Source organism: Euprymna scolopes, chromosome 1, assembly GCF_053919585.1.
Source record: "Euprymna scolopes isolate OS-2025 chromosome 1, ASM5391958v1, whole genome shotgun sequence".
Taxonomy (NCBI): domain Eukaryota; kingdom Metazoa; phylum Mollusca; class Cephalopoda; order Sepiida; family Sepiolidae; genus Euprymna; species Euprymna scolopes.
In genome coordinates this window covers 135570237-135595876 of record NC_136482.1, presented here as the reverse complement: position 1 = coordinate 135595876, position 25640 = coordinate 135570237, and the positions used below count along the sequence as shown (strand labels likewise).

The window sequence follows — 25640 nt, the reverse complement described above, 5'->3', positions numbered from 1 at the left end:
AACAACATCTGATGAGTTGTTAAGAACAGGAAATTTTGGTGAACACATAAAATCATAAAATTGCCATCCCATTAATGAAACGGCTGTAATGAAGAAATCTAAGATGAAATAAACATAAGTTACAAAAAAGAAAACAATATCTCTTTGAATTTCAACAAAGTTTTGTACTATATATACTCTGCATCTATAAAATAGATGCATTGAGCTTCACTCAAAATTAACGGTGATTCAGTCTTTATCATAACAGTCTCAACCCATTAAACGAAAATGGTATACATTGAAATTAGCAATATTTCAAAAATAAACATTTATAATATATATATATATATATATATATATTGTTTGAACAAAGAATAAATTTCAAAGTAATTTCCTTAACCCATGGAAGTAAGCTCATATCCTCAGAGGAATATCATTAGCAAAATATTAATTCTGGTTTGATATGATTTTGCTATTTAGCACATACATAGAAAATATAAATACTTAAAAAAAAAAATTTTTAATTCATGATTGCGATGGCATTGAAATGTAATTCACTATGTTGGTATTGTGAAGAAAATTTATCCAGTCAGTAGCAGGTTCAGTTTAAAAAGTTGATTTTTTAAAAACATTTTCCGTGTGGCATTTGATATGCATTGAATGATTGATCTCATAAATATGCTGTCAAACTGCTAAAGTTTATACATAAAAGTATTATTAGTCTTCATGCTGCACATGCCATTATTATACTTTTTAGTGAATTTGTGTTTGTGTACAAAGTATATATATATATATATATATATATATATATATATATATATAATCTGGAATTTACAAATAATTATAAAAACTTTTTTGGAATTTCTAAATAAATACATACAGAGCCACAGGGCATTGGGGGTTCTAATATATATATATATATATATATATATATATTAGAACCCCCAATGCCCTGTGGCTCTGTATGTATTTATTTAGAAATTCCAAAAAAGTTTTTATAAATATTTGTAAATTCCAGATTATGGCTGCTGCCGTAGCTTTAAAACAAATATATACACTCAGACTTTTTGTATTATATAGATCAGTAGTTGCAAATAATTTGACAAATAAAATGATACTCAAATAAAAAAAATTCTTTTTATAATAGGAATTGTTACATTGTTGGTGGAGAATAAATTGTATATGAATGTGTTTCTATTGAAATAAATGATTTTCTTTTATAGTCAGTCATGTATATTGATAACTATTTTTGTCTACCAATATTCACATAAAATTATTACTTTGTTTATAAAGTTTTCAGGAAATAAAAAAATTTTAACAAAGTAAATCTTGAAACAGCATTTAAAGCTATCTTGTTTAGGTGGATGGATTTGTTTGTGTTCGGAGTTCATTTACAGCCCTTATTCATTAAATTCCAAACATCATTTATTAATAATACAAAAAAATGCTGTACTGTATACTTTTAATAGAATTTTTATGCTAGCCTCTTGTATTTTTATACAAATCTTTTAATCTTATTTTTAGTGTCATTTTACATATGAAATACTTGAAAATGTAGATAAAATTTATAAAATATCTGCTTACAGCTATAATATCTTTTGCTTATAATAAAATGTGGTTTTAATTTTCACTAGCCAATAAAACTGGATGCTAAGTGTACCTTATTGTAATGCATGTCAGAAATTGCAGTTGGAGATGAAGGTCAAGCTTTTATTTGTATGCATCAAAAGGATTGGAATAATGTAGAGTAACTAGACCATCTGTGACCCTTTGCATCAGTATTTGTTATATTATTACTAGGGTTATGGCAACAGAATATTCTTTTCATTGTTTTGATTCTCGAGTATATATCCGACATAGTTAATCAACCAAGAACCACATTACTCTATATAAAAACATATAAGATATTAACGGATGCACAATCGAGAGTCAAAACAATTAATAAGAATATGCTGTTGTCCTAGCCCTAGTTATTAAATATATAATTTATTTGACTTGACACTAGTTGAAAATCGTGTTTTTACAAAGTTAAAAGATTTCACAAAGTCAGAATACATTGTGATGTTGTAATAGAACTTTTTTCTCTCTCTTTCTTTTTTCCCTTTTCCTTTGGATTACTGTTCTTATTTTGAGTGCTATTTTCACGTTTTGGTTGATGTAACCTCCAACCTTCTTCAGATGTATCTTGTTGAACTTGAGAATCTGCACACAATTTTGAATGGAGCCCTTTATTTAATCTAAAGGGATAGCATGCTCTCATTCCAGTCAATCATGACAGAGTAGAAGTCCTAAGTAATTTACAATTGTATTTTGAGTATCATCCACACTGAGGATTGAACCTTCAACCTCCAGAAGAGTGTAACTTACACATGAATTTTACCAAGTATGTTAATTTGTACAAATTTTAAGAGCCTTAAACCTGTTCTTGCTTTCTAGATGCACAATTTTATTACTTACTACTATACATCACTACTTATTACTATATATATATATATATATATATATATATATATATACTAGTATTTCAGCCCGGCGTTGCCCAGGTGTTTGGAGGTGTATGTTGAGCAAAAAAAAAAAAATGTGGTAGTAGGAAGGCAGGCTCGAACCCGTAACGTGAAGGAGGAAAAGAACGGGGGGGGGGGGGGGAGCGTGACGTCTTCGCTGTTACGACCAGTACCAAACCGAAAGTGACATAGGTTTAAATTAAGTCTAGACAATCGAAAAGAGGGGATGACTTTCGAAAATATCGGTGAAAAAAGCAACCTCTCCCTCTAGAAGTGCCCAGTTTAGGTGGAGAAATTAATGTTTTTAGCCAATGTTTCGGTATTTGTTGTCTGAAGGGTTGAGTTTCAAAACAATACTGATCTTGTGAAAATTCGTTGCCTCTGTTGAAAGTTTTAGGCAGACATGCAAACATACATACATACATTTATATATTGGTAGCTCAAATTTACAACCCAAACCGATGAAAAAGCTTGCCCTATCTCTGAATACCCTTTATGTAAAAATTCAAATGTTTAGACCAGAAATTGTCTGAGTAATTTTGTTGGGACAGGCCAAATGTTTTTTTAACTTTGACCTCATTTACAGTTTTGGGCTCAAATCAAGTTATTAAGTTAGATCCATGTCCAATGAACCTATATGTAAAATTTCAAGTGTTTATACCCAAAATCGGTGGAGGAGTTTGATAGAGTTCTCAAAGGCCAAGTCGTTGAACTTGCCCCTTAACAGCCAAATTTCTGGCTGAAAACAGATTACAAAGATTTTCCCAAATGTCCATACTCTGTATATGAAATTTCGAGTCTATAGACTGAAAACTGGCAGTTATTGTGTAGGGAAATGCGCGCGCGCACACACACACACACACACACACACACACACACACACATACACACACACACACACACACATTCACTTTTATAGATATATAGATATATATAGTTTGGAAATAAATATTTGTATATGTATATATCTATAAAAGTGAAAGTGTCTGTCTGTCTCAGTGTGTCTGTCTGTGTACATTTCCCTACACATTTTTTATTTTTTCCATTTTTTATTTTTTACTGCTCGCCTGGGGATGACCAGTGGAGGTTGAAAACGTTTGCGGTTATGGGAAATTTCTTTTTTCACTCAAAAAAAAACGTTCGGAAAATGGTCCAACAAAGAGAAAACAAGCAAGAGTTGTCTGCTATTTAATGAAACGTGCATAAAAGAAAAAAAGCTGCATAAATATACTAATATATATATATTAGTGTTGGGACGATTAATTGGAATTGGAAAAATGATAGTATAATTTCTGATTCCAAACCGATTCTTTAAAATTTTAAAATAAAAAAATGAAACAAATACACATTGTTTTTTTTTTAATTTGAAGTTGTTCCTTTACACCATAAGACTGAGAAGGGCCACAGAATGCGTTATAAATCTCATTTACAAATTTAATATTGATTAGCAGAATTTAATTTATTTTATTTAATGGTCATTTATTGAGCGATAACTTGCCTCATCTATTTGCTAAAATGTCTATATGCCCTCATCCAAGGGAGTTCATATAATTATTAAAATATTTTAAATGCTCTGGGTGGGAGGGGGTGTCAATTTCATTAATGCCAGCTGTACATTGGGGTGTCTGTCATTGGCTTCTTCTGAAATAATTAAAGTTTTTAGCACCTCTTTGGACCCAAGGAAATCCTTAGAGGCTGTGGCAATTGTTATTCCAAACATATTTGAAAACCCATTCCCAGATGTAATTTAATTTGTTTTATTAGTTTTTATTGTAAGCAAAGTAAATATCTAGAGTTCACTTGCATATTCAATATCACAGATTTAAAAAAGATTTTTGCACCTATTTGATAAATGGCCATAGGGTGTCAGTTAGAGACTTCACACTTTAATATCAAAGATTAAACATGCTTGAAACTTTTTTCTGGCGTTGGTTTTGTTTGAAATATTTCATGTTTCCTTGTATTTAGTTCGGTTTTAGCACAAGTGAAAATCTCGAATTTAGTAAAACTCGTCCCATAGAAAATTTGTCCATTTTGTTAAGTAGGAAAACTGGTTCATTATTTAATTAATATCGATTGAAAACACATTTTATAACCATTCTTGAAGGAGATATTGTTTTAAAAAGAGACTATACCCCCCATATTATTTAAAAAAAATTTTTTTTACTTGTATACTGTTGGTTTAAAAAAAATAAAATCGATTTTCTAAGTGTCTGTTTTCTATCTTACTGTTGTTAGTGGTTTCACTTATTTTAAAGCATTTTTCTGTTCAAAAACGAAACTACAGACTGCATAATATTTTAAAAATATTTATACTTATTTACTTTTTTTTAAAGGGCAAAACCGATTTTTCTACCTAGTTAGGTAAGTTGTTAATGGTTTAATTTATTTTGAAGTGTTTATTCAGTAAAAAAAAAAAAGTAGCATCCAGTGTTACATGAGAAGGAAAAATAATGTCCAACATGAGGGCAACACATCTTAGGTGTCTTGATAATCGCTAAAAAATAGAAAATTAAAGAAAATACTGAGAGAAATTTAGTTTTAAAAAGAGTCACCACCTTCCAAAAGAAAAGAAATTTTAATATCTCCCTCAAAAATCAAAATTATAAACAACAAAAAATAATATGCGGTCTGTAGTTTCGTTTTTGAACAGAATAAATGCTTTAAAATAAGTGAAACTACTAATAACAACAGTAAACAAGTAAAAATATTTTTTTTAAATATTATGGGGGCGGGGTATGGTCTCTTTTAAAAACTATATCTCCTTCAAGAACGGTCATAAAATGTGTTTTCAATCAATATTTATTCAATAATGGACCAGTTTTTCTACCTAGCAAAAAAGAACGAGTTTTCTGGGGACGAGTTTTCCGGGCACCAAAAATCTCACAAGTTTATCAAAACTTTGGATAGAGCAAATATTGAGAATTTTGTTACTTAAAAAAAAACAACAACTTTCATTTACATTTAAAATACCCAAAACATATGAGCTTCTACTTTTTTAGGCGATTATGTGTAAGCACACGGAAACGTTATTTTAGAATTTAGAATGGTGGTTCAGTTGTGCACATGAATATAATGTAAACTGATCCCATTTCATTACATTATAACTTTTTAAGAAGTTAAGTAATTTTTACTGCTAATTTTAACGCTGATCAGCAGAATCATAAAATCACATGTAATTGCTATATTTTTCATATTGCCACCCATACTTAGGGTTATTAGTGAGAAAGAAGCTGGGGTTTTATGACTTTTAACAATGCTATATATTAATACGATAGCGTGTGTGTTATTTATTTTGTGTGTCACGATTACATCCGAGTGACTTGTTTAATTGTTATGGATTTCCATTTTTTATAATAAATAATTTTACCAAAAATTCTTCATAAATTTCGGTTTTGGTTTCGATTATAGCTGAGGCACTCAAGTCGTTTATTTTCCCATAAATAATTTTACCAAGAATTCTTTATAAGTTTTGGTTTTGGTTAAATTATAGCTGATGGCACTTAAGTCATCTATTTTTTTTATAAATAATTTTACCAAGAATTCTTCATAAGTTTTGGTTTTAATTTCAATTATAGCTGATGGAACTCCAGTGATCCATTTTTTTTTATAAATAATTTTATCAAGAATTGTTCATAAATATTGGTTTCGGTTTCGATTATAGCTGAAGAAACTCAAGCTGATGCACCCAAGTCATATGGATATATATATTTTTTTTTGAAATCACAACTTTATAATATATAAAAATCGATAGAACATTAACTCTACAATAATATATATAAAATCTGCAAGAATTAAAATATCATATTTAAGCAAACTTTACGGCTTGGATATGCCGGGCGTCCCTGCTAGCTTAGATAAATACTTTTGCAGTTTTAACAATGGTTACAATAATATCAGAGCATCTCTATTTATGCCATGAATACTAACATCAATATATTACATATGAATGAGTGTTCTGTGGAATTTCCACGGGTCCTGCTAGTCGTATTATTATTTGTATCTCATTTCTTTTTTTTTTTTTACAGCAAAACAAATCAATTTAATAACCCATCAAATTTATATAATTAAAATTTAAATATTCATAGAAGGAAGGCACATAACGAATCCCAACACCTTTCCATTGTTAAAAATGGTTTTCCAAATAGTAACATTATTATTTAGAAATTTGTTCATAACAATGGGAGCCTTGTTAATATTTTGTTCTTACATTGTTTTCTCATTTTACCTACCAATCATCGACTATTTTCAACTGTTTATGAAAACATTCAAGTAGCATGTTGTACACTAACGACGAACTGATAAAATTTGGCTTTATTTAAAATCAAAATAAACCTTTTGTTGCCTTTCAATTTACAATACGTTACAAGGAAACCATTTGAGAAAAAATATACCTGTGACCTTGTACGTGACCTTACACGACCTTAACCCTCTGATCGCAGCCCAGTTATGATCTTAACCCTGGGTCGATGCCCAATTATGACTATCCTAATCACCAGGTAATTAATTATGTCGACTGGGCAACCAGGTCTGCCAACCGTTGGTATGTTGCGTCACCCAGTGAGTCCTCGTCAAGGCGTTGGAGGACTCTTCTCGGTTGCACGGTCCTCAAGGCCTGTTCTTCTTGATCGTCTAGTTCGTCATCCTGTTGACTGGGTGTTCGTTGACGGGAACGGGGTCACAAGTGGCAAGTAAAAGAAATGAAGTTACATGGAACAACAGCACATCAGCAAACAAACTCCGGAGGTTGGTTGATATATAATGTATTTAGGAAATTCATAAATGATTATCTACAGACGTATGTACAATTGAAGATTAAATGGAAGCAAGCAATTAGATTTGTGAATGAGCTTCTTGTTGTTGAAATACTCGGTCGGAGTCGCGGACCGTTGTAATTATCGTTAAGGTGTTCTGGCTGGTCTCTTCCTAGGTCCTCTGAATTCTATTAAGTTGCAAATTGAGCTCTCTGGCGACCAGCGAGGGGGAGAGAGAAGTTGGGTGGCTGGATTCCTCTACCGAGACCTTTTTCTCTGTCTCTCCAAAGACCTCTCTCTGTCTTCTCTCTTCTTCTATCTCCTTCTATCTGATTAAATCGAGTTTTACAGATCTTATATAGTAAAACCCTTGAATAATGACGACGCCTACATTCGTCTTTGACTAATCAAATTGATTGATAACAATCCACCTGATTCCTTCTCATTGGTCAATTTGGCCTGTGGCAGGTATTATTTTTCCGCCCCCAATTTCCAAAATCAAATTGACTCCTCCCCAACTTGCCTGACCCCGCCTTCTCGATAATGGGTTTTTCCATATTATCAACTGATAATCGGAGGAAATATTATTTTTTAGCTTGTAATAGATCACCAGCTTTCATCTATTTAAAAATATCCGTTTGATCTTCTTTCCCCTTTGAATTATTTGTTTTGTAAAAACATCCGTGTGATTTTTAAAAGAAATATTCTTTACATGTCAGAATTCCCCTTAGCGCCCAAAACAATTTGCCAAAAGACATTTTTAGATAATTCATATTGAAAAACAATTCATGTCGAACCTTGGGCTGACATCATTAATTCTTTTATCAGGCCTGATCTGTTTCGTGTGTGTGTGTGTGTTTCTCAGATCAAAAACGATCCGACATTTCACCTGTCAAACAACACATTTCAAGCCGACCGACATTTCCAATCTCTGTTTCGGAATATTTTGTGTTGGCTTGTTTAGTTCAAATGCGAGCGTATTTTGGTTAAAAAATGTTTTAAGTAATCTTTCGCTTTGAAGTTTAGCATGCGATTTCTATTTTTATCCCCCGACCGTATGGTATCTCAACAACAAGATTTTGACACATAAAAATATTAACTAAAAAAAATTTTTTTTTTTTTTTCTGTAATCGGTGTTCGCCCGGGATTGAATATTACATTCAACACAAAAAAAAACGTCACATCGACCCTACTGATCTGATGTGGCCCCTCTTTGGTGTTACATACCCAGAAATTACCTGGGTGTTTATGTAATAATTTGAAAATTTACAAAAATAAAAACAATAAATCTCTAATTAAATATTTATAAATATTAAAGGAATCAAGAATTGAATCGGAAATTTAGAATGGAATCGGTAATTACATCGGAATTGGGAAAAATTTTGGAATCGTCCCATCACTAATATATATATATATATATATATATATATATATATATATATATATATATATACAAATATTACATAGTCACCACATTGGGCATGCTAATGTTTCAGACAAGTGGTCGGTCAAGACCACAAGTCCTCATCAGGTGACTTAATAAAGTTTGTATTCCATTGAAGGAGTCTAATTCTCAAAAGAATGGTTGAATAAATATAATATATATATATATATATATATATATATATATTACAGAGTTGCAATTATATATATATTAAATAAAATATTAATATTTAGAGGGACAGAGTGAGGATTGAGTGACATTTTAAACTCCAGACATTGAAAGTGAAGGCAGAAGAAGGTGATGACCTTATGGTCGTAAAAAACTTCAATGGCTCAAAATGCGAAAATGTAAAAAAAAAAAAAAAGATACATTCTCAGAGAATTTAAAAGAATTAATCTTAAAGTTAATATTAACTCTAATATTAAAGTAGTGCATTTCCTAGACATAACTTTCAGTCTAAATAAAGAATCCTATGAATTATATAGGAAAGATAATCCTAATCCATTATATGTTCACTCCATTTCCAACCACTCTAAATTGGTGATTAAAATATTCCGAAATCTATTAGTAAAAGAATTAATGACAATTCCTCTAACAAAGAAATCTTTGACTCCCATAAAAACTTTTATAATAAAGCCCTCGAAGATAGCAACTATAAAAACACTCAAATAGAGTATATATAATAAAGATAACTCTAAAAAGAACAGGATAAGGAAAATCATTTCGTTTACCCCTCCCTTTAACCTCATGGTTAAAACAAACATAGGAAGTACATTTTCCACCAGGTAACATCGTCCATAAGATTTTTAATAAAAACACTCTCAAACTAAGTTAAAGTTGTACTGATAACCTTGAAAAATTATCAAAAAAACAATAGTAAAATATTAAATAGCAACAAAGAACCAAATATATCTGAACTTAAATACACTAGATCATGTAATTATTTAAACAAGCCTGAATGTCCACTTAAACGCTATTGTTTGGTCAAATCTGTAGTATACAAAGCAACTATTACTACTGAGGAAAACCCTAATGTAAGTAAATATTATATTGGCATGGCTGGTAACACCTTCAAAGAGAGATTTTCTCTTCCTGCAGAACAGTGTGCTGATTAGTTCAAAGCGACAATTGAAGCTCATGTTCCCACGCAGAAGTTCTGTAGCAAACCCAACTTTCTTCAATTGTTTATTTTACTTGTGCAGCTGTCATTGCTCAAAGGCAGCATGCATACACAGATTTATCTGATGTAAGTCCAGTACAAATAAACAAATGTTTATTGAAGCTAGAAGTAATTGTAAGAAAGAAATAGCGACAGCTAAGACAGAATACACCAAAACCACCAGAAAACTCATCGAAGTGCAGAAATTAGGAACTTGTAAATCTACAACAGTGTAGTAAATAATAAGTAATGAACACTTCCCTCACTATCCAACAATCATATGGTTGTTTGCACGGCAACCAAGAATGCTAACATGCTTGCCAGTCGGTTTTGTTTCAAGCTCTACATTGGACCAAACAAACCACTCTTTCTTTGATTTTTCTTTGAGGACTGACACCACACTAGATGATCTGAAAATCACCCCTTCTTCTTATATCATAAAAAACCCAGACACTTCAAAAGCATGTGGACCCGATATCCTGGCTGTACTATTAAAAAAATGCTCCGCTGAGGTTGCTCCAGTCCTCTCCAAACTTTATAACAACTGCCTTAACGAATCTTGCTTTGCTGACTGCTTCTGTGGTACCAATTTTCAAGAATTCTGGCGAAAGAACTGACTTATTAAATTATCGCCCCATAAGTTCCTCTTTTCGCCAAAATATTTGAGTCCATAATTAATCAAGCTCCAGTGCATCATCTTACAGTTGCTAAACTTCTGACCAACCAATAATATGGATTTAGGCAAGCCTGTTCTACAGCAGATATCCTAACTGTAATCTCCAAAAGTATATACCATACACTGGAAAAAGCAGAGGAGGGTAGGGCAGTAGCCCTAGACATATCTAAGGCTTTTGACAGGGTATGACATGATGGTTTTCTCAGGAAAATCAGATCATACAGTATCACTGGACGAATACTTCACATGATTAAATCTTTAAATAAAAGAAGAATCCAGGTTGTCCTTGCCGTTTGTACATCTAAACAATATGATATAAATGCGGGTGTACCTCAGGGGTCGATCTTTGCACTTTATTATTCCTAATATTCATGAATGTCCTCCCTGATAAAATTGTCTCGTAGATGAATATATTTGCTGATGACACCACACTCTATAACAGACATGAGGGGAAAACGAATGAACACATATCCAAGGCAATGGCAGAAACACTAGAAGTAGAGCTCCAATCTGTAGTGGAATGGGGACAAAAATGGATGGTCATATTCAATACTGCTAAGACTAAGCTTGATTTCTTCAATAATTACAAGAAACCTTCTCTACCACCAATAGCTATGAATCCTCCGCATCTACATTACTGTAAAGTACTTCTTTCAAACTCCTCTGCTGAACGTTCACAGGGAACATGAGTTGGAACAGATACATCGAGAGCATTGCCAAAGCTGCTGCGAAGAAGATGGGTTCTCTCTACCATACTAGGAAGTTACTTATGCCTGAAAGTATCCTGTACCTCTACACCCATGTATATTCTAACATATTAAGATATAGATAAAATAATTAAGTATCCAATCTTATATAACGGGAAACAAATCAGCGTTAATTTCAAAACAAAAGATATAAATAAAATAAATAAATAAATAAATAAAAACAAAACATAAATAAATTAAAAATTAAATTAGATATGCCATGTTTTATTGATAGACAGGATGACCTAATTTAATTAAACTTTCTTTCAGAATTTTATGAAGGTTATCCCATTCCACAACAAGAAGGAAAAATATACAAAAGAATACCACGATAAACAAGATTTTTTTTTTTTAATACATGGGAAGGTAAATAGGGAAAGAAAGGTATAGTCAGTTTTATGTTCACCAAAACAGTGTCTGCCAAATTAGTCCCTCGGGCAGTTCTCAAAGAACTCCATTAACAATATTGTAAGGTGTAAGAATATAGGTGTAGTCAGAACTTACTGCGTGTCAAAGACTTAAATAAAACTCGTCAACGCTTAATCCTTTTAAAAGAGTGTATTACCTCCCTTGCGCCATTAACTTAAATGTTCTCATTCGAGAAAATTCCAAGCCTCTTGGTTCTGTAATCCAAGAAAATAATCTAAATATTCTGTCGTGTAATGTGTTTCTATAGAAGATTTCTTGGTTCCTTTTGACTTGGGAATTCTAACACCTCACTGAAGTTAGTGTTTTTTTTTTACAAGACCAATTCTAGGCCTTAAAATAGTTCTTTCTTCCTCGGTGAAGAGGTTGTTGTAATTTCGTTTCTCTCTCTGATATTTTTTTTTAAACAGTCATTTCAAACTAATTCTGTGTCGTCTTCCTTGACGATTCTCGATTGTAGAAAAAGAAACCAAATCGCTGGTTTCTCTTGTTCAAACTTGCGATTTTTAATGTCTTTTCTCTTGACACAGGATAGCGAGCCGACTTCTCTTTCTCTTGTTCAAACTTGGAACAAAATGGCGCACACATCTCCTTTGACCAATCAAAAGGCATGCATTCAACACATGATATAACAAGCAGTAGCAGCTTACACCAAGAAAGGGGAGAGGTAAAGAAGGGGAGGGAGAGAGAAGGAAAGACAGAAGGTGGAAAATAAAATTTCTACACTATAATTGAACTTGAATTATTATATTGTTGACACCAGCCAACTGTTTCCCCCCTTCCTTTTCTTCTCCTTAGTGTATTCATACCCCCTCTATATTTTTATACTACCCCTCCCTATCACTCTCTAACTTTTCCCTAAAACTATCCTTTTAACCTCCCCTTCTTTAACGAAAATTTCATTTTTATAATTAATTTAACCCATAAGAACTTTAGCTTTGTTTCATGCCAGTCATGGCATATTTTCTCTCCTCAAAATTTGAAAAGGTCTGGAACCTTTTTAATTTTTGTATTTTAAGTTTTCTTGCCTGATGAAATCAAATAGGATTGAAATGGTCTGCACATCGTAGCAAGATATGACTGTATTTACATAAAGAGTAATATATCTATATCTATATCTATATATATATATATATATATATATATTATAACATCACTCGCCACATGTTGTGGAAATTTAAAGAGCAAAACCTGACACCAGTTGTTGAATGGCACATTTTAAGGAAAAGTAGCACATGCAAATCTCTCAACTCACCTTGCTACCTGTACTTAAGTGAAAAACTGTTTCAAGTAAAAGATGGTCACACGCTTTTAGAAGACACTTATTTTGAATAAAATTTAAATGAGAAATTTGAAAATTTGGAAGTGTCGGAAATAATGATAAAACCATTTTATTTACTTTTATTGTTTTTGTAAGTCCAATATTTCGCTAAAAATATCCTCATCAGAGTAGGAAGCCAGTACATGATTTTTTTTTCTTCATTTTGGTGTTAAACAGGAGGTAATTCCTCGGAGTAGAAGAGAAGAGATATATACATGTTGTTCTGTTGGTTCCATGTGTATTTTGCTCTAGTTTTGAACGGGAAGTTTAAAGTAAAAAACTGTTTATTTCTAGGTTCAAGGATAGAGATAAGCTCCTAGGCAAAAAAATTATACCTCTATTAATCCCACCTTTTTAGCCATTTTGATACCCTTTCATAAAATTTGAACTATTTTTATTGTTATCTTACATTACTAAGAACTATATAGAGGGCCAAATTGTGTTTTTTACATGCAATAATTTGTTATTGATACATATCTTGCTCGTCTTTTTATAACCTTCTATTGTAATTGGCTGCAAATTAACCCCAAGGATGCACAGTTCTATTCAATCTTTATTTAGAACTCTTACTATCCTATAAACTCTCTTCTCTCTTTTACTCTTTTATTTTATTTTTCGTGTGGTTTTAACTCTCTTAGCTCCTTGTAGTTAACTGTCTTAGCTTTATTATTCTTAATATTCGATGACTTTCCAACCATCAATCTCTATTAAAGTTTTTTTTTATCTGCTTATTATTATCACTAAAAAAATTTTAATCAAATTTTTTTAACTTCAACATGCTAACATTTTTATAAATGTAAATGTTATGATTTTTAATTCCACTCTTATTGAAATACAATTGTATTTTTTATAAATTTTAATCTATACTCTATTTTATATTTAACTCCTATATCTATGGCTGCATTTAGTTTTTCCTCTTATTTGCTTCAATACTTATTACTCTACATTTTATCTTTTATACTTTATTTTGTTTTTCTAATTATTTTTATTTTTATATTCTAGTCGATTTTTTACTTTGTATTTGACATACTTTTATTACTTTTCCAAATATTCTCCATTTTTATATACTTTCACTATGACTATTATACTTTCACTATTACTCTACTATTTAATAATTTTATTTTTAATTTTTTAAGTTATTATTTTTTATCTTTATTTTATTTACTTTTTTATATTTTTTACTATATTTTCCAAATAATTAAGGTTATCTTCTTAATTTTGTTGTAATTATTTTATCATTATTTTCATTATTATTTTCTATAGTTTCACCATTATTATCATTTGTTATCATTACTGTTTTTTTATTCTTTAATTTTAATCTTAAATTTTATTGTAAAAATTACTTATTATTAGAACAACTAAAGAAAACATAACAAATTATGTATGTCTTGTAAAATGGAAATCGTATGTATATATATGTGTGTCTGGATGTGTATATGTGTGCATATATATGTTTGGCTGTATGTTCTATGTACAGCACTAGACTTATTAACAAGTTTTTTCTTTTCTTTTCAGTATTTTTTTTTCAGAATAAATTTCTTGTTTTGACACCTCCCCTCTCCTCTTTTTATAAATAATTCATCTGCGTTTACTCTTCCTGTCTGTCATGATGACATAACCACCCCTTCCCTTATCCACTCACATTGACCCCCTTTTTTTCTTTTTCATTTATCTCACCTTTTTCTTCTGTCTTCACTTTCAATGTCTGAAGTCTAAAATGTCACTTAACCCTCACCCTGTCTCTCTAAATATAAACGTTTTATTAAAAAAAAAAAAATTCAATCTTTCATTTAAGAATCAGATTCCTTCAGTGGAATACAAACTTTATTAAGTTACTTCATGAGGACTTGTGATCTTGACCAACCACTTGTCCGAAACATTAGCATGTCCAGTGTAGCGACTATGTAATATGTGTCTATATAAATAAAAAGATATATTGCACTCTTTTTTATTGAGCACAATTAATAACCTCGTTTAATTCACGAGTTTTCCCTCCTAAATAATTTTAACTTGCTGTGTGTGTATGTGTGTGTGTGTGTGTATGTGTGTGATGTTGCTAGTTGCAGTCTTTTCTATAAATACTATTATGGCATGTGTTCCACAGAATTGTCTGAGCTATTCCCTCCTTCTTTTGTTCCAGCTCGTTTGACTCGTTAATCTAGTGGTCCTCATCAATTCATTGTTTTAATACTTCATTGTAATACACCTTCCTATTCGAGTGACTTCTTTTCAAGGTCATGGAACTCTCTTCCTGCTCACTATTTTCCTTCTACCTTGACTTTTTCAAGACTAAAGTCAATAGATATCACCTGTCTTTCCCTAATCGTCTTTCATTCTTGTTACCTCCTTACATCAAGTGGTTTCATGTTTTGTCTCAAACGATTTCTATTTTTTTTTTAATTGTAGAATTTTCTACTTTTGACTGTCTTGCATTTACCTTGAAATAAATCTTACAATTGGTTGTTCTTGTTCTGGCTGTTTTCCAGGCCAACAATCTGCAATTCAAACCAGAATATAAGTTGATTATTTCTCTCTCTCTCTCTCTCTCTCTCTCTCACTCACTCACTCACTCACACACACACACACACACATCATTGAAACTTGTGATATCTCAATCTGTAACTTCATTTTTATCAGACAATTTTTTTTTAAGTAATTAGCAACAACTTTCAAGCTTCTAATTTATGTTTCTAATTTTTTTCTTTTTTTACTGAAAATTAATGTATTTCTTTATCATATTGTTTAATTCATGCTCTATTATAGCAGTAGTAGTATAGCTAGTTATTTTTGCAAGACATACGAACTACTGGTAAATACCAAACACAATTTAAAATTGTTTAGAAAATACTTTTTTTATTGTGTGAAAAACCTTTTTTGATTAGCTTACATATATTAATTCTGCATCCAATCTCTACTTGGTGAATAGGTTTAGTTTCAGCAGAAATACTTTGGAGATTTCTGATGACAAGAACAGACTCAATATAAACAAGAAACTATTCAGAATTGTTTTTGTGTCTGAATATTTGAAATGAATTTTGATTATTTTACTTTTCTCCAAACTATTGTTGGCTTCATTGTTATTCCACTTGTGTAATTTATTATCGATGACAAACTTGATTATCTTTGTGTAACTATAGAGAAATTACATAAACAACCAGATATTTACAGAGCTTGTTCCCATATGTAAATAAGCTACTGGTTTACATGCTGCAGTTTTTAGAACTAACATCTTGTCAGTTGAAACTAAATGATTAATTTCCGTATGAGAATGGGCAGTTAATTAACATGGTAAAATCTTCAATCTAAACAATTATTTATTTTCGTAATTTCTAATAAAGTTGCACAAAGATGATCAAGTCTGCCATGAATAATAAACTAGATGAATAACCCTTTCAGGTTTATTATTCATGTAATGTTTTTCTTGTATTGAAAGATGGTCATTGTTGATCATTAGTATATTGTTTACAGTTATATTTTTTACTCACTAAAATCTGATATATAAACAAGGCATATTTGAACACAACAATAAACACCACTGTAAATGAACCATATACATGAATCAACTGAAACATAATTGAAAATTTGATAACCATCTAATATCTAAAGTTATTTGAGCCAGATTTTCAAAGCCCAAATAGCAATCCATCTGACATATCAGTACTTGATTCAAACTAGCCTATTTTCTGTTCTTTTTTCACTATGTAATTCACACAAATATATTTTGTTTCACTTGTTTTGTTTAGTTTTTGTTTTCTTTTTTGAAAATAATTATTCAGACTTAGAAAATTGTTAAAGTAAAGATATTTTGGCCCTTCTTTGTTATTGTAGTGAAATTCAAAAATTGAAATATTTAATTTTAAGTGAAACCAATGGAATCTACTGAATTGCCATGTCACTGTAATGAAAATATCCAACAATTACAAAAAACGACAAGATAGAAAATTAATTATTAATGAAGACTCTAGAAGTGTAAGCCATGTTTAGTTTCAGAACAGTTTCCGATGGTTTGTTGTTCTACACAAGTCCTGGGAGGTGACTGTTTTGCAGTAGACAGAACTGGAGTTGGAATCTACAGAGCAAAAGATTCTTCTCGTGTTGAGACGGAGAAAACATATGCGAAATTGCTACAGAAAGGTTTAATATTTATGGAGCAACTCTGGTTTTTGATTGGTTGGTCGCAGAACATGAATTAATTCGATTTGTCAGTTCCTAGCAGCATCATTTATAGATAGAATCTTCCGACTATGCGAGATCATACTTATTATAATCCAAAAATATTGTAACATCCCCCCCCCTATTTTTTTATAATGGGAAAGTCCTTTGTGTTCATTCTGCTCAAAAATAAATATATATTTTATATTATATTATACATAACAAAATTAGAAATCATTTGGATCTTCAAATTTTAGCATGTAAAAATGTGTTCAAATGTCAAACGCATATATATGTGTACAGAGAAGAGAAATACAAAAAATGGAATGTATTTTTAGCTTAAAAAGAGATGGGTATGTGAAAAAGAAACCATTTCTTAAATTTGATTATGCAGTTTTTGTTAAAAAAAAATGCATACATACAAGTTTTGAAGAAAAACACTTTAACTTTATTCTTGTTGCGCATTTCGTGAATATATAAACGATATTTTATTCTGATGATATGTAATTCAAAATAATGGATATCTTTTTCACCTCATTTTTTATGAACTGGTATTTTATATCTATATGCTTAGATCTTTGGTTGATTATCATGTTCTGTGCTAAGACTCTACTGGCTTGATTGTCACAATTAATTACTATGGGACTTTTAGTTAATTCTGGCTCTAAAATAGTCTTTAGGATATTTTTAAGGTAGAGTGCTTCCTGGGTCGTGTGTGTCATCGTGATAAATTATGCTTCACACATAGAGAGAGATACAATCTGTTGCTTTTTAGATTTCCATGAAATAATAGGCCCATTTTCTGATAGTCTGAAACAATATCCAGATATACTTTTTTGATCTTCATCATTCCCCCAATCTGAATCCGAAAATCCTTCTAATTTTAGGGGATTTTTGGATTTTCTAAATACTAACTTCTGTTCTTTTTAAATAACAAAGGACTTGTTTAGCTCGGTCATTGTCGGTCTTGATCATTTTTTTGACAGTTGCGTTCTTTTCAATGAAGTCAGGGTCGTTTCTGTTTTCAGGTTGTGTTTGAAGTACTTTGTGTAGCTTTTGAATTCGTAGATATCCTAGAAATTTCACTTGCCACAATTCGAATTTTGATTCGGATCTATTGAAATAAAGACGCACATTGGGTCCATAACCTCTAGAAGTGTAAGCCATATTTAGTTGCAGAACAGTTTCCGATGGTTCGTTGTTCTACACAAGTCCTGGGAGGTGACTGGTTTGCAGTAGACAGAACTGGAGTTGGAATCTACAGAACAAAAGATTCTTCCCGTGTTGAGGCGGAGAAAACATATGTGAAATTGCTACAGAAAGGTTTACTATTTATGGAGCAACTCTGGTTTTTGATTGGTTGGCAGCAGAATGTGAATTAATTCGATCCGTCAGTTCCTAGCAGTATCGTTTATAAATAGAATCTCTCGACTATGCAAGATCATACCCTATTATAATCCAAAAATATTGTAAATTAGGAAAAATTGAGTTTTGTAAAAGAATGAAACTGGAGAGTTCTAATTGTAGCACAAGGTTCTGAAAACTGAAAATTTTGAACCAATTTAGCAAAACTTAATTTTCGCTAATTGTCTTGGAAAACTCTTTTCATTAATTTTCTACCTTATTGTTTCTTGTGATGTTTGGATATTTTCATTACTGTGACATGACAGTTTGGTAGATACTATTGGTTTCACTTGAAATTCAATAGTTCAATTTTCGAATTTTACTACAATAATGATGAACCAATATTTTTCTTTAGTTATCAAGTATTCTTACATATTAAAGGGAAATAACTATGTAATGAATTATTTCCCTGACTCCTGCAAATGTAAATCTCTAAGCACACATTATATTTTTAAACATTAAAGAAGTTTAGACATCAATTGCACGTGTGTTTTTTTTTATTATCAAAATATTGATACTTTTAAAAATACTTGTTTCACAAACTAATTGGATTACGAAATTATTAATTAGTTCTAAGTAGAATTATATGTAATTGTTTTATTTTTCTTTTTATATCTCTCTCTATCTCCTTTTTTATGTCATTCACTTTTTGCTCTGATCTGAAAGTTATTTCTTGTATGGTATCCATACATAACCCATTATGTTGTTTATATATTTGTTCACAAAAGTAATCAAGTGCTTCATTTTATAGATATTTTTTGAATCTTGTCAACTGTTCAATCATTAATTTTTCAAATTTGGATTGTAGGTTATCTCGGTCAGATGCTATAAAGAATACATCATCAGAAAATTTAAGGTGATTATTAATTATTAAACTATTTATTTCAAGTCCTTTGTATTTTACAACCAACTTAATAAAAATGAATGTAAGTAGCTTGTCTATTTGTAGTGGATCTGATTGCCAAAGGGGAGTCTCGTCGTCGTTGTTGTGGAGGAGGAGGAGTGAATCCGACTTCTGCATAGAGCTCCTGAAGATCATGCCTCAAGATTGTCTGATCTGCATAAAGTCTTCTGCATTGGTCACAGCTATTAACAGGACATAAAGGCTCAGTGGTTGCATACGAAGAATATACAAAGAAATGCTGCTCTACATTGATTTGTGTTTCTCTGAGTGACACATCTTTCTTTGACACATATAGAGACAATGGAGAAAGATTAATCCTGGTGCTGATTCCTGAACTTTTGCCAGAACCCTATTAACCTGTAGCTCTGACATTACCTGTTTTTGTTGGTGGTGGTGTTTTTCTGAAGGTCAACATTTTACTTCTATTGTCAGTCTTTTTAACTCATCATTGTTTATATATAAGTTTGTATCAAAGAAAATCAGTGTGTGTATTAAAGTTTATAAAACAAAATTATTTACTGAAATTGACAAATGTAGTGATAATCAGTGTGTGTATTAAAGTTTATAAAACAAAATTATTTACTGAAATTGACAAATGTAGTGATAATCAGTGTGTGTATTAAAGTTTATAAAACAAAATTATTTACTGAAATTGACAAATGTAGTGAACATTACAGGAAAGGTAAGCTAGAGAAAAGGGGATTCATCTTCATTGCCTGGAAGGAAAAATCATTCAAAATAAGAAATTGGTTTATTTTGAAAAGTAACTGCACGCATTTTCATAGGAAAATTGAGACACACCTTTAAGATGTACAGTTCACAGGATTCCTTAAGATTGTTATGTGACAGGGACACAGTATTGACACTTAGGAGTATCTAGAAGGTTAGCTTTTATCGATTTTCTCAACTATTATTGATGAGGATTTTGGCTCTTCACTCAGCTAGTAGGAGTTCAAGTAAAAATAAAAATTATTTTGAAATTATTTTTCAGTACAGTTTAGGAAGCAGGTAGCAGAAAGGGAATTCCAAAGTCTAGCGGTTACAGGGAAGTTATTAGAGTATTAGAGTATTGTTGCCACATCAGGGCTGGTATAGAAAAGAGAAGAGTAGAAAACTTTCTGACATTTAGGGACTTCAACAGTGAAGAGGTGTGATTTTGTTGCTAAGAGGGTTTGTTGAGGATATGTATGTCGAGGGGGCACAATTGCAATGAGTTCATCAGAGTACATCCCATTTAAATACTTGTAAAACAGGCACAGGGATGTAACATTGTGGCGATGGGACAGGGGTTGAAGCCTAGTTGACAAAGTGGGACCTATTAGATTGGAGACCCATTTTTAGACCCTGTCCAAGAAGGAGAGACTAGTGGTAGATGCACCAGCGCTGATGTGGCAACAATACTCTATGCATGGGCATGGTGGCCTTTTAGAGGTACAGAATACTCTCAGGTGTGAATAGTTTTCTAGCACTATAGAGAGAGCCCATCTTCCTTTCAGCAGCCTTCATAATGTCCTCAATGTATTTGTTCCAGTTCACATTTCCTGTGAATGTTAAGCTGAGGAGTTAGAAGGAAGAATTTCAGGAAGTTATTTGTCATGGATGTTGGTAATTGGAGAGGTGTCTTGTAATTGTTAAAGGAGAGCAACTTAGTATTGCTAGCATTAAATGTTATCATCCATTTACGACCCCATTCCACTACGGCCTGGAGATCGTTTTCTAATGATCTGCCATTATCTTGGATTTGTGTACATCCGTTCTACCCTCCTGCATGTTATAGAGCATTGTATCAGCGAGTATACCCATCTCAGATACAATATTATCGGGAAGGCCATTGATGAATATTAGGAATAATAGTAGTTCAAGGATTAACCCATAAGGCACTCCCGCATTAATGTTATGCTGCTTAGATAAACATCCATCAATATCAACTTGGATGGCCCTATTGTCTAAGAAGGATCTAATTATATTTAGTATTCATCCAGTTATATAATATGATTTAATTTTCATTAGCAGTCCTTTATGCCAGATTTTGTCAAAGGCCTTGGATGTATCAAGGACTATAGGCCTGGCTTCACCTGCCTTATCCAGTGCATGGTATATGTGTTCAGAAGTGACTGTTAAAATATCTGCAGTAGAACGACATTGCTTAAATCCATACTCTTTGTCAGAAAGAAGATTAGCTTTTGCAAGATGGTGGACTAATGCTTTATTGATTAACGTCTGAAAGATTTTAGCGAATAGGGGTAGGAGACTGATAGGGCGATAATTGAGAGGGTTAGTTCTTTTCACCAGAATTCTGGTGCACTGGTACAACAGACCCAGCTATTAGAGAATCAGTATTCGGCAAGGCATTTGTTGTAGAATTTGGAAAGTACAAGGGTTAACTCAGCTGAGCATTTCTTAATTAGTCTAGCAGGGATGAGATTAGGCCCACATGCCTTGGAGGTGTCTAAGTTTTTTATGATATTGCAAGCATGAGATTTTCAGATGATCAATTGTTGCTTCCATCTCCATAGGGAAATTTGGGAGGGAGTTGTTTGTTGCCTCTAGGATGGAGTTGGAGGCAAATCGCCGAGCAAACAATTTCACCTTTTCAGTTGTTGTGCATGCAACCTTCTGATTGTTGGATAGTCGGGGAATTACTGATTGCTCTTTATTCACTATACTATTATAAATTTTCCAGAAATCACGAGTTCCTACCTTCTGTGATTCTATGTATTTCCTGGTTATTTCAACATGCCTTCTTTTGGCTGTGGCTATTACACTCTTGCAATGATTTCTAGCATCTATAAATTTTTGCCTTCTTGTATTTGACTTATGACGTATGAACCGGCAGAGTGCATGCTGCCATTGTGCAATGGCAGTTGCACAATCTGTAGTGAACCATGGGGGTGAGTGGGGCTTGCTAGAATACTTCCATGTGGGAACATGTGCTTCAATGCCCGCTTTGCAAAATTCAGTTGTCTCATTGGCACACTGTTTAGCAGGGAGAGAAAAGATATTGATCCATGGAGCATCTTTGATGCGTTCTCTGATGGCTTCCCTTTTGTAATACCTTGTCGTTTTGAGCAATGGCTCTTCACCTTGAGGTTAGGATTTAAGTGCGATGTCTACTGATACCACTAAGTGGTCTACATTTCTGAGTGGACTGTGGACATTAGTTTCACAATCTTCAGATACTGTGGTCTAGAAGTGAAGCTTGCTGGTGGTCACTATCTGGAAGGCGGATTGGGAACATGACTGAAAAGCATTCTAATTTAATGATTAAAAAGTTAAGTGACAGGTGCATGAATTTAATGAGGTCAAACATCACACGACTTAACTTTGGCTGCAAGCCAGTTTTCCCAAGATGTTGGGGAAAACCAACTCCCCATAAAAAGAGTGTCCAAATGAACAGCAATTGTCTGATACAAAGGGTTTACCCCGCATTGATCAAAGCTTGATTGCTTTTCTGGATGTTCCCCTGGTGCGATTGCTGTGAACAATTCTTAGCTTTGAATTAGTTCCGGTTTTATACAAAAAAGCTGAACGAACACAAGACGGGTTGAAATAACAAGAATTTTGTAAAAATTGACGTAAAGACACGACCCCGCGTTCCCAAATCGTAGATATTATTATCTAGGGGGTATATAAACACTTCTAAGCGATAGTAAACCCCCCCCCCCCCATAGGACCATTGGCGAAAAATGCCTTTTCGAGACATACAGAAATGCGCATGCCGCATTTGCCTTTTATATATATATAGACTAGCGGGTCTACCCAGAATTGCTCGGGACCGTATAAACAATGACAAAATTGAATTTGATTTTGAATGTATTTGTTCTTAGGAGGCAGGAATATTTAATGTCTATGAATCATTTTCCATTTCGAGCAAAAGAATATTTTACCTAGCTAGGACAGGTATTAGATGTATGAAATAATTGTATCATACCAAGGGTAGGTAATTTACAGTATGTATATGAAATAATTTTACCTTTGCAAGGACGGTGAATATACAACACATATTTAAAATAATTTTACCTACACTAAGACGGGTAGTTTAAATACATATATGAAACAATTTCACATACTTTTTGACCCCCAAACGGACATTTATCTCTCCAACAGAACCCCCAAAGGAGAACTTAAAATTAACCCAACCCTCAAAAGAGAACTTAAAATTAACATAATCATGCTTCTTTCTACCCACCTCTCCAACCATCACATCATTCCCGGATGATAACATAAAAATTTTAAAAAATATAGATCACCCCCTTCAGAAACTGGCTTAGTAAACTTTCATAGTAAACCAACAATATATATGTATTAATCTAATTTTGAGATCGTAAACTGTTTAAGCCATATCCGGAATCAACTTCACAAATAAAGTAATTTTGAGATTGAAAATTGTTTGAACCATTTCTAGTACAAGCTTTATATTCTAACACCCTGATTTCTCATTGTCTATATTGTCCCGGCGTTGCTCAGGACAATATAGACAATGAGAAAATTGAATTTGATTTTGAATATATTATTTATTCTTAGAAGAGAAGAATTTTTAATGTCTATGTATCATTTGCTATTTTGAGCAAAAGAATATTTTACCTACCTAGGATGTATGAAATAATTGTATCTTACGTAGGGTAGGTAATTTACAGCATGTATATAAAATAATTTTACCTTTGCAAGGATGGATAATATACAACACATATTTAAAATAATTTTACCTTTGCAAGGATGGGTAATATACAACACCGGAGATATTGCAAATAAATTATCTCATGTATCTCATTCAAGATTGAGTTACGCCGGGTATTATGCTAGTGTATAAGTACAGCTATCTAATACAATCCCGGGCGATGTCAAGTATTCATCTATTCTGTATATGTACCTATATCATTTAATATATTCTGTTAGTATTTATTTGCACCTGTATATTTCCTCCTATATCATTCAATACAGGGCGATGCAGGGTATTCTACTAATATATATTTCCACCTATCTCATCCAATCCAAAGCGACGCCAGGTATTTTGCTAATATATATTCTCACCTATTTCATTCAATCTCAGGCAACGCCGGGGTGTTCTGCTAGTATATATCTCAATCAATCTCATTCAATCCTGGGTGACGCAAGGTATTCTGTTAGTATATATTTCAATCAATCTAATTCAATTCAAGGCAACGCCAGGTATTCTGCTAGTATATATTTGCATCTATCTCCTTGGATCCTAGGCGTCTGTGTATTCTGCTAGCATATCTCATTCAATCCCGGGTGACTCCGGGTAATCTGCTAGTATATATGTGGACGAATCTTGTTGAATCCCATAATTCTTGGATATCTTACTAATTTCGACATTATTTTTCATAATTCAACCCACATTATTTTCCCCCGCTTACTAAAATAATAACTTTGATACATTTCGCATTTAATCATTTTTCATAATTCTTGGATATGTTACTGATTTCGACAATTATTTTTACGATTGAACCCACATTATCGCCCCCTCCCCTCTTGCTAAAGTAATAACTTTAATACATTGTCTGGGCTGTTTATTTTATTACAAACACACCAATAAAATAACTCCCATTTCATCATTTTTCATAATTCTTGGATATGGTACTAATTTCGACAATCTTTTTTTTTTTTTTTTCGATTCAACGACATTATTCCCCCCCCCTCCTCACTAAAATAATAACTTTGATACATTGTTAGGGCTGTTTATTTCATTACAAATACACCAATAAAGTAACTCACACTGCACCATTTTTATAATTCTTGGATATGTTACTTATTGGATATGTTACTACATTGTCTTGGCTGGTTATTTCATTACAAAACGCACCATCCAAATAACTCACATTTCATCATTTTTCATAATTCTTGGATATATTACTAATTTCAACAACCATTTTTCATGATTTAACTTACATTATCGCCCCCTCCCCCTCTTACTAAAATAAAAATATCGGCTAGGGTGTATTACAAACACACCAATCAAATAACTAACATTTCATCAGTTTTCATAATTCTTGGATATGTAACTAATTTCGACCATCATTTTTCATGAGTTAATCCACATTACTGCCCCCCTCCCTCCTATCACTAAAATAATAACTTTGAGATATTGTCTTGGCTGGTTATTTCAATACAAACACACCAATCAAGTAACTCGCATTTCATTATTTTTCA

The 25640-nt window shown here is 32.2% G+C and overlaps 1 protein-coding gene across 8 annotated transcripts in view; it reads left to right on the top strand.

The window, feature by feature from the left end:
* Nucleotides 1-25640, top strand: part of LOC145280019 (homeobox protein cut-like 1) — a 971332-nt gene that overhangs the window by 787014 nt on the left and 158678 nt on the right. For 7 of the 8 annotated variants that reach the window (XM_080131683.1, XM_080131692.1, XM_080131675.1 and 4 more), the window contains one exon: nucleotides 19374-19421. The exons of the other annotated variant lie outside the window; for it this stretch is intronic. In XM_080131683.1, the coding sequence (XP_079987809.1) occupies nucleotides 19374-19421 (48 nt within the window). The remainder of the gene's footprint in view (nucleotides 1-19373; nucleotides 19422-25640) is intronic. 8 annotated transcript variants of the gene reach the window in all.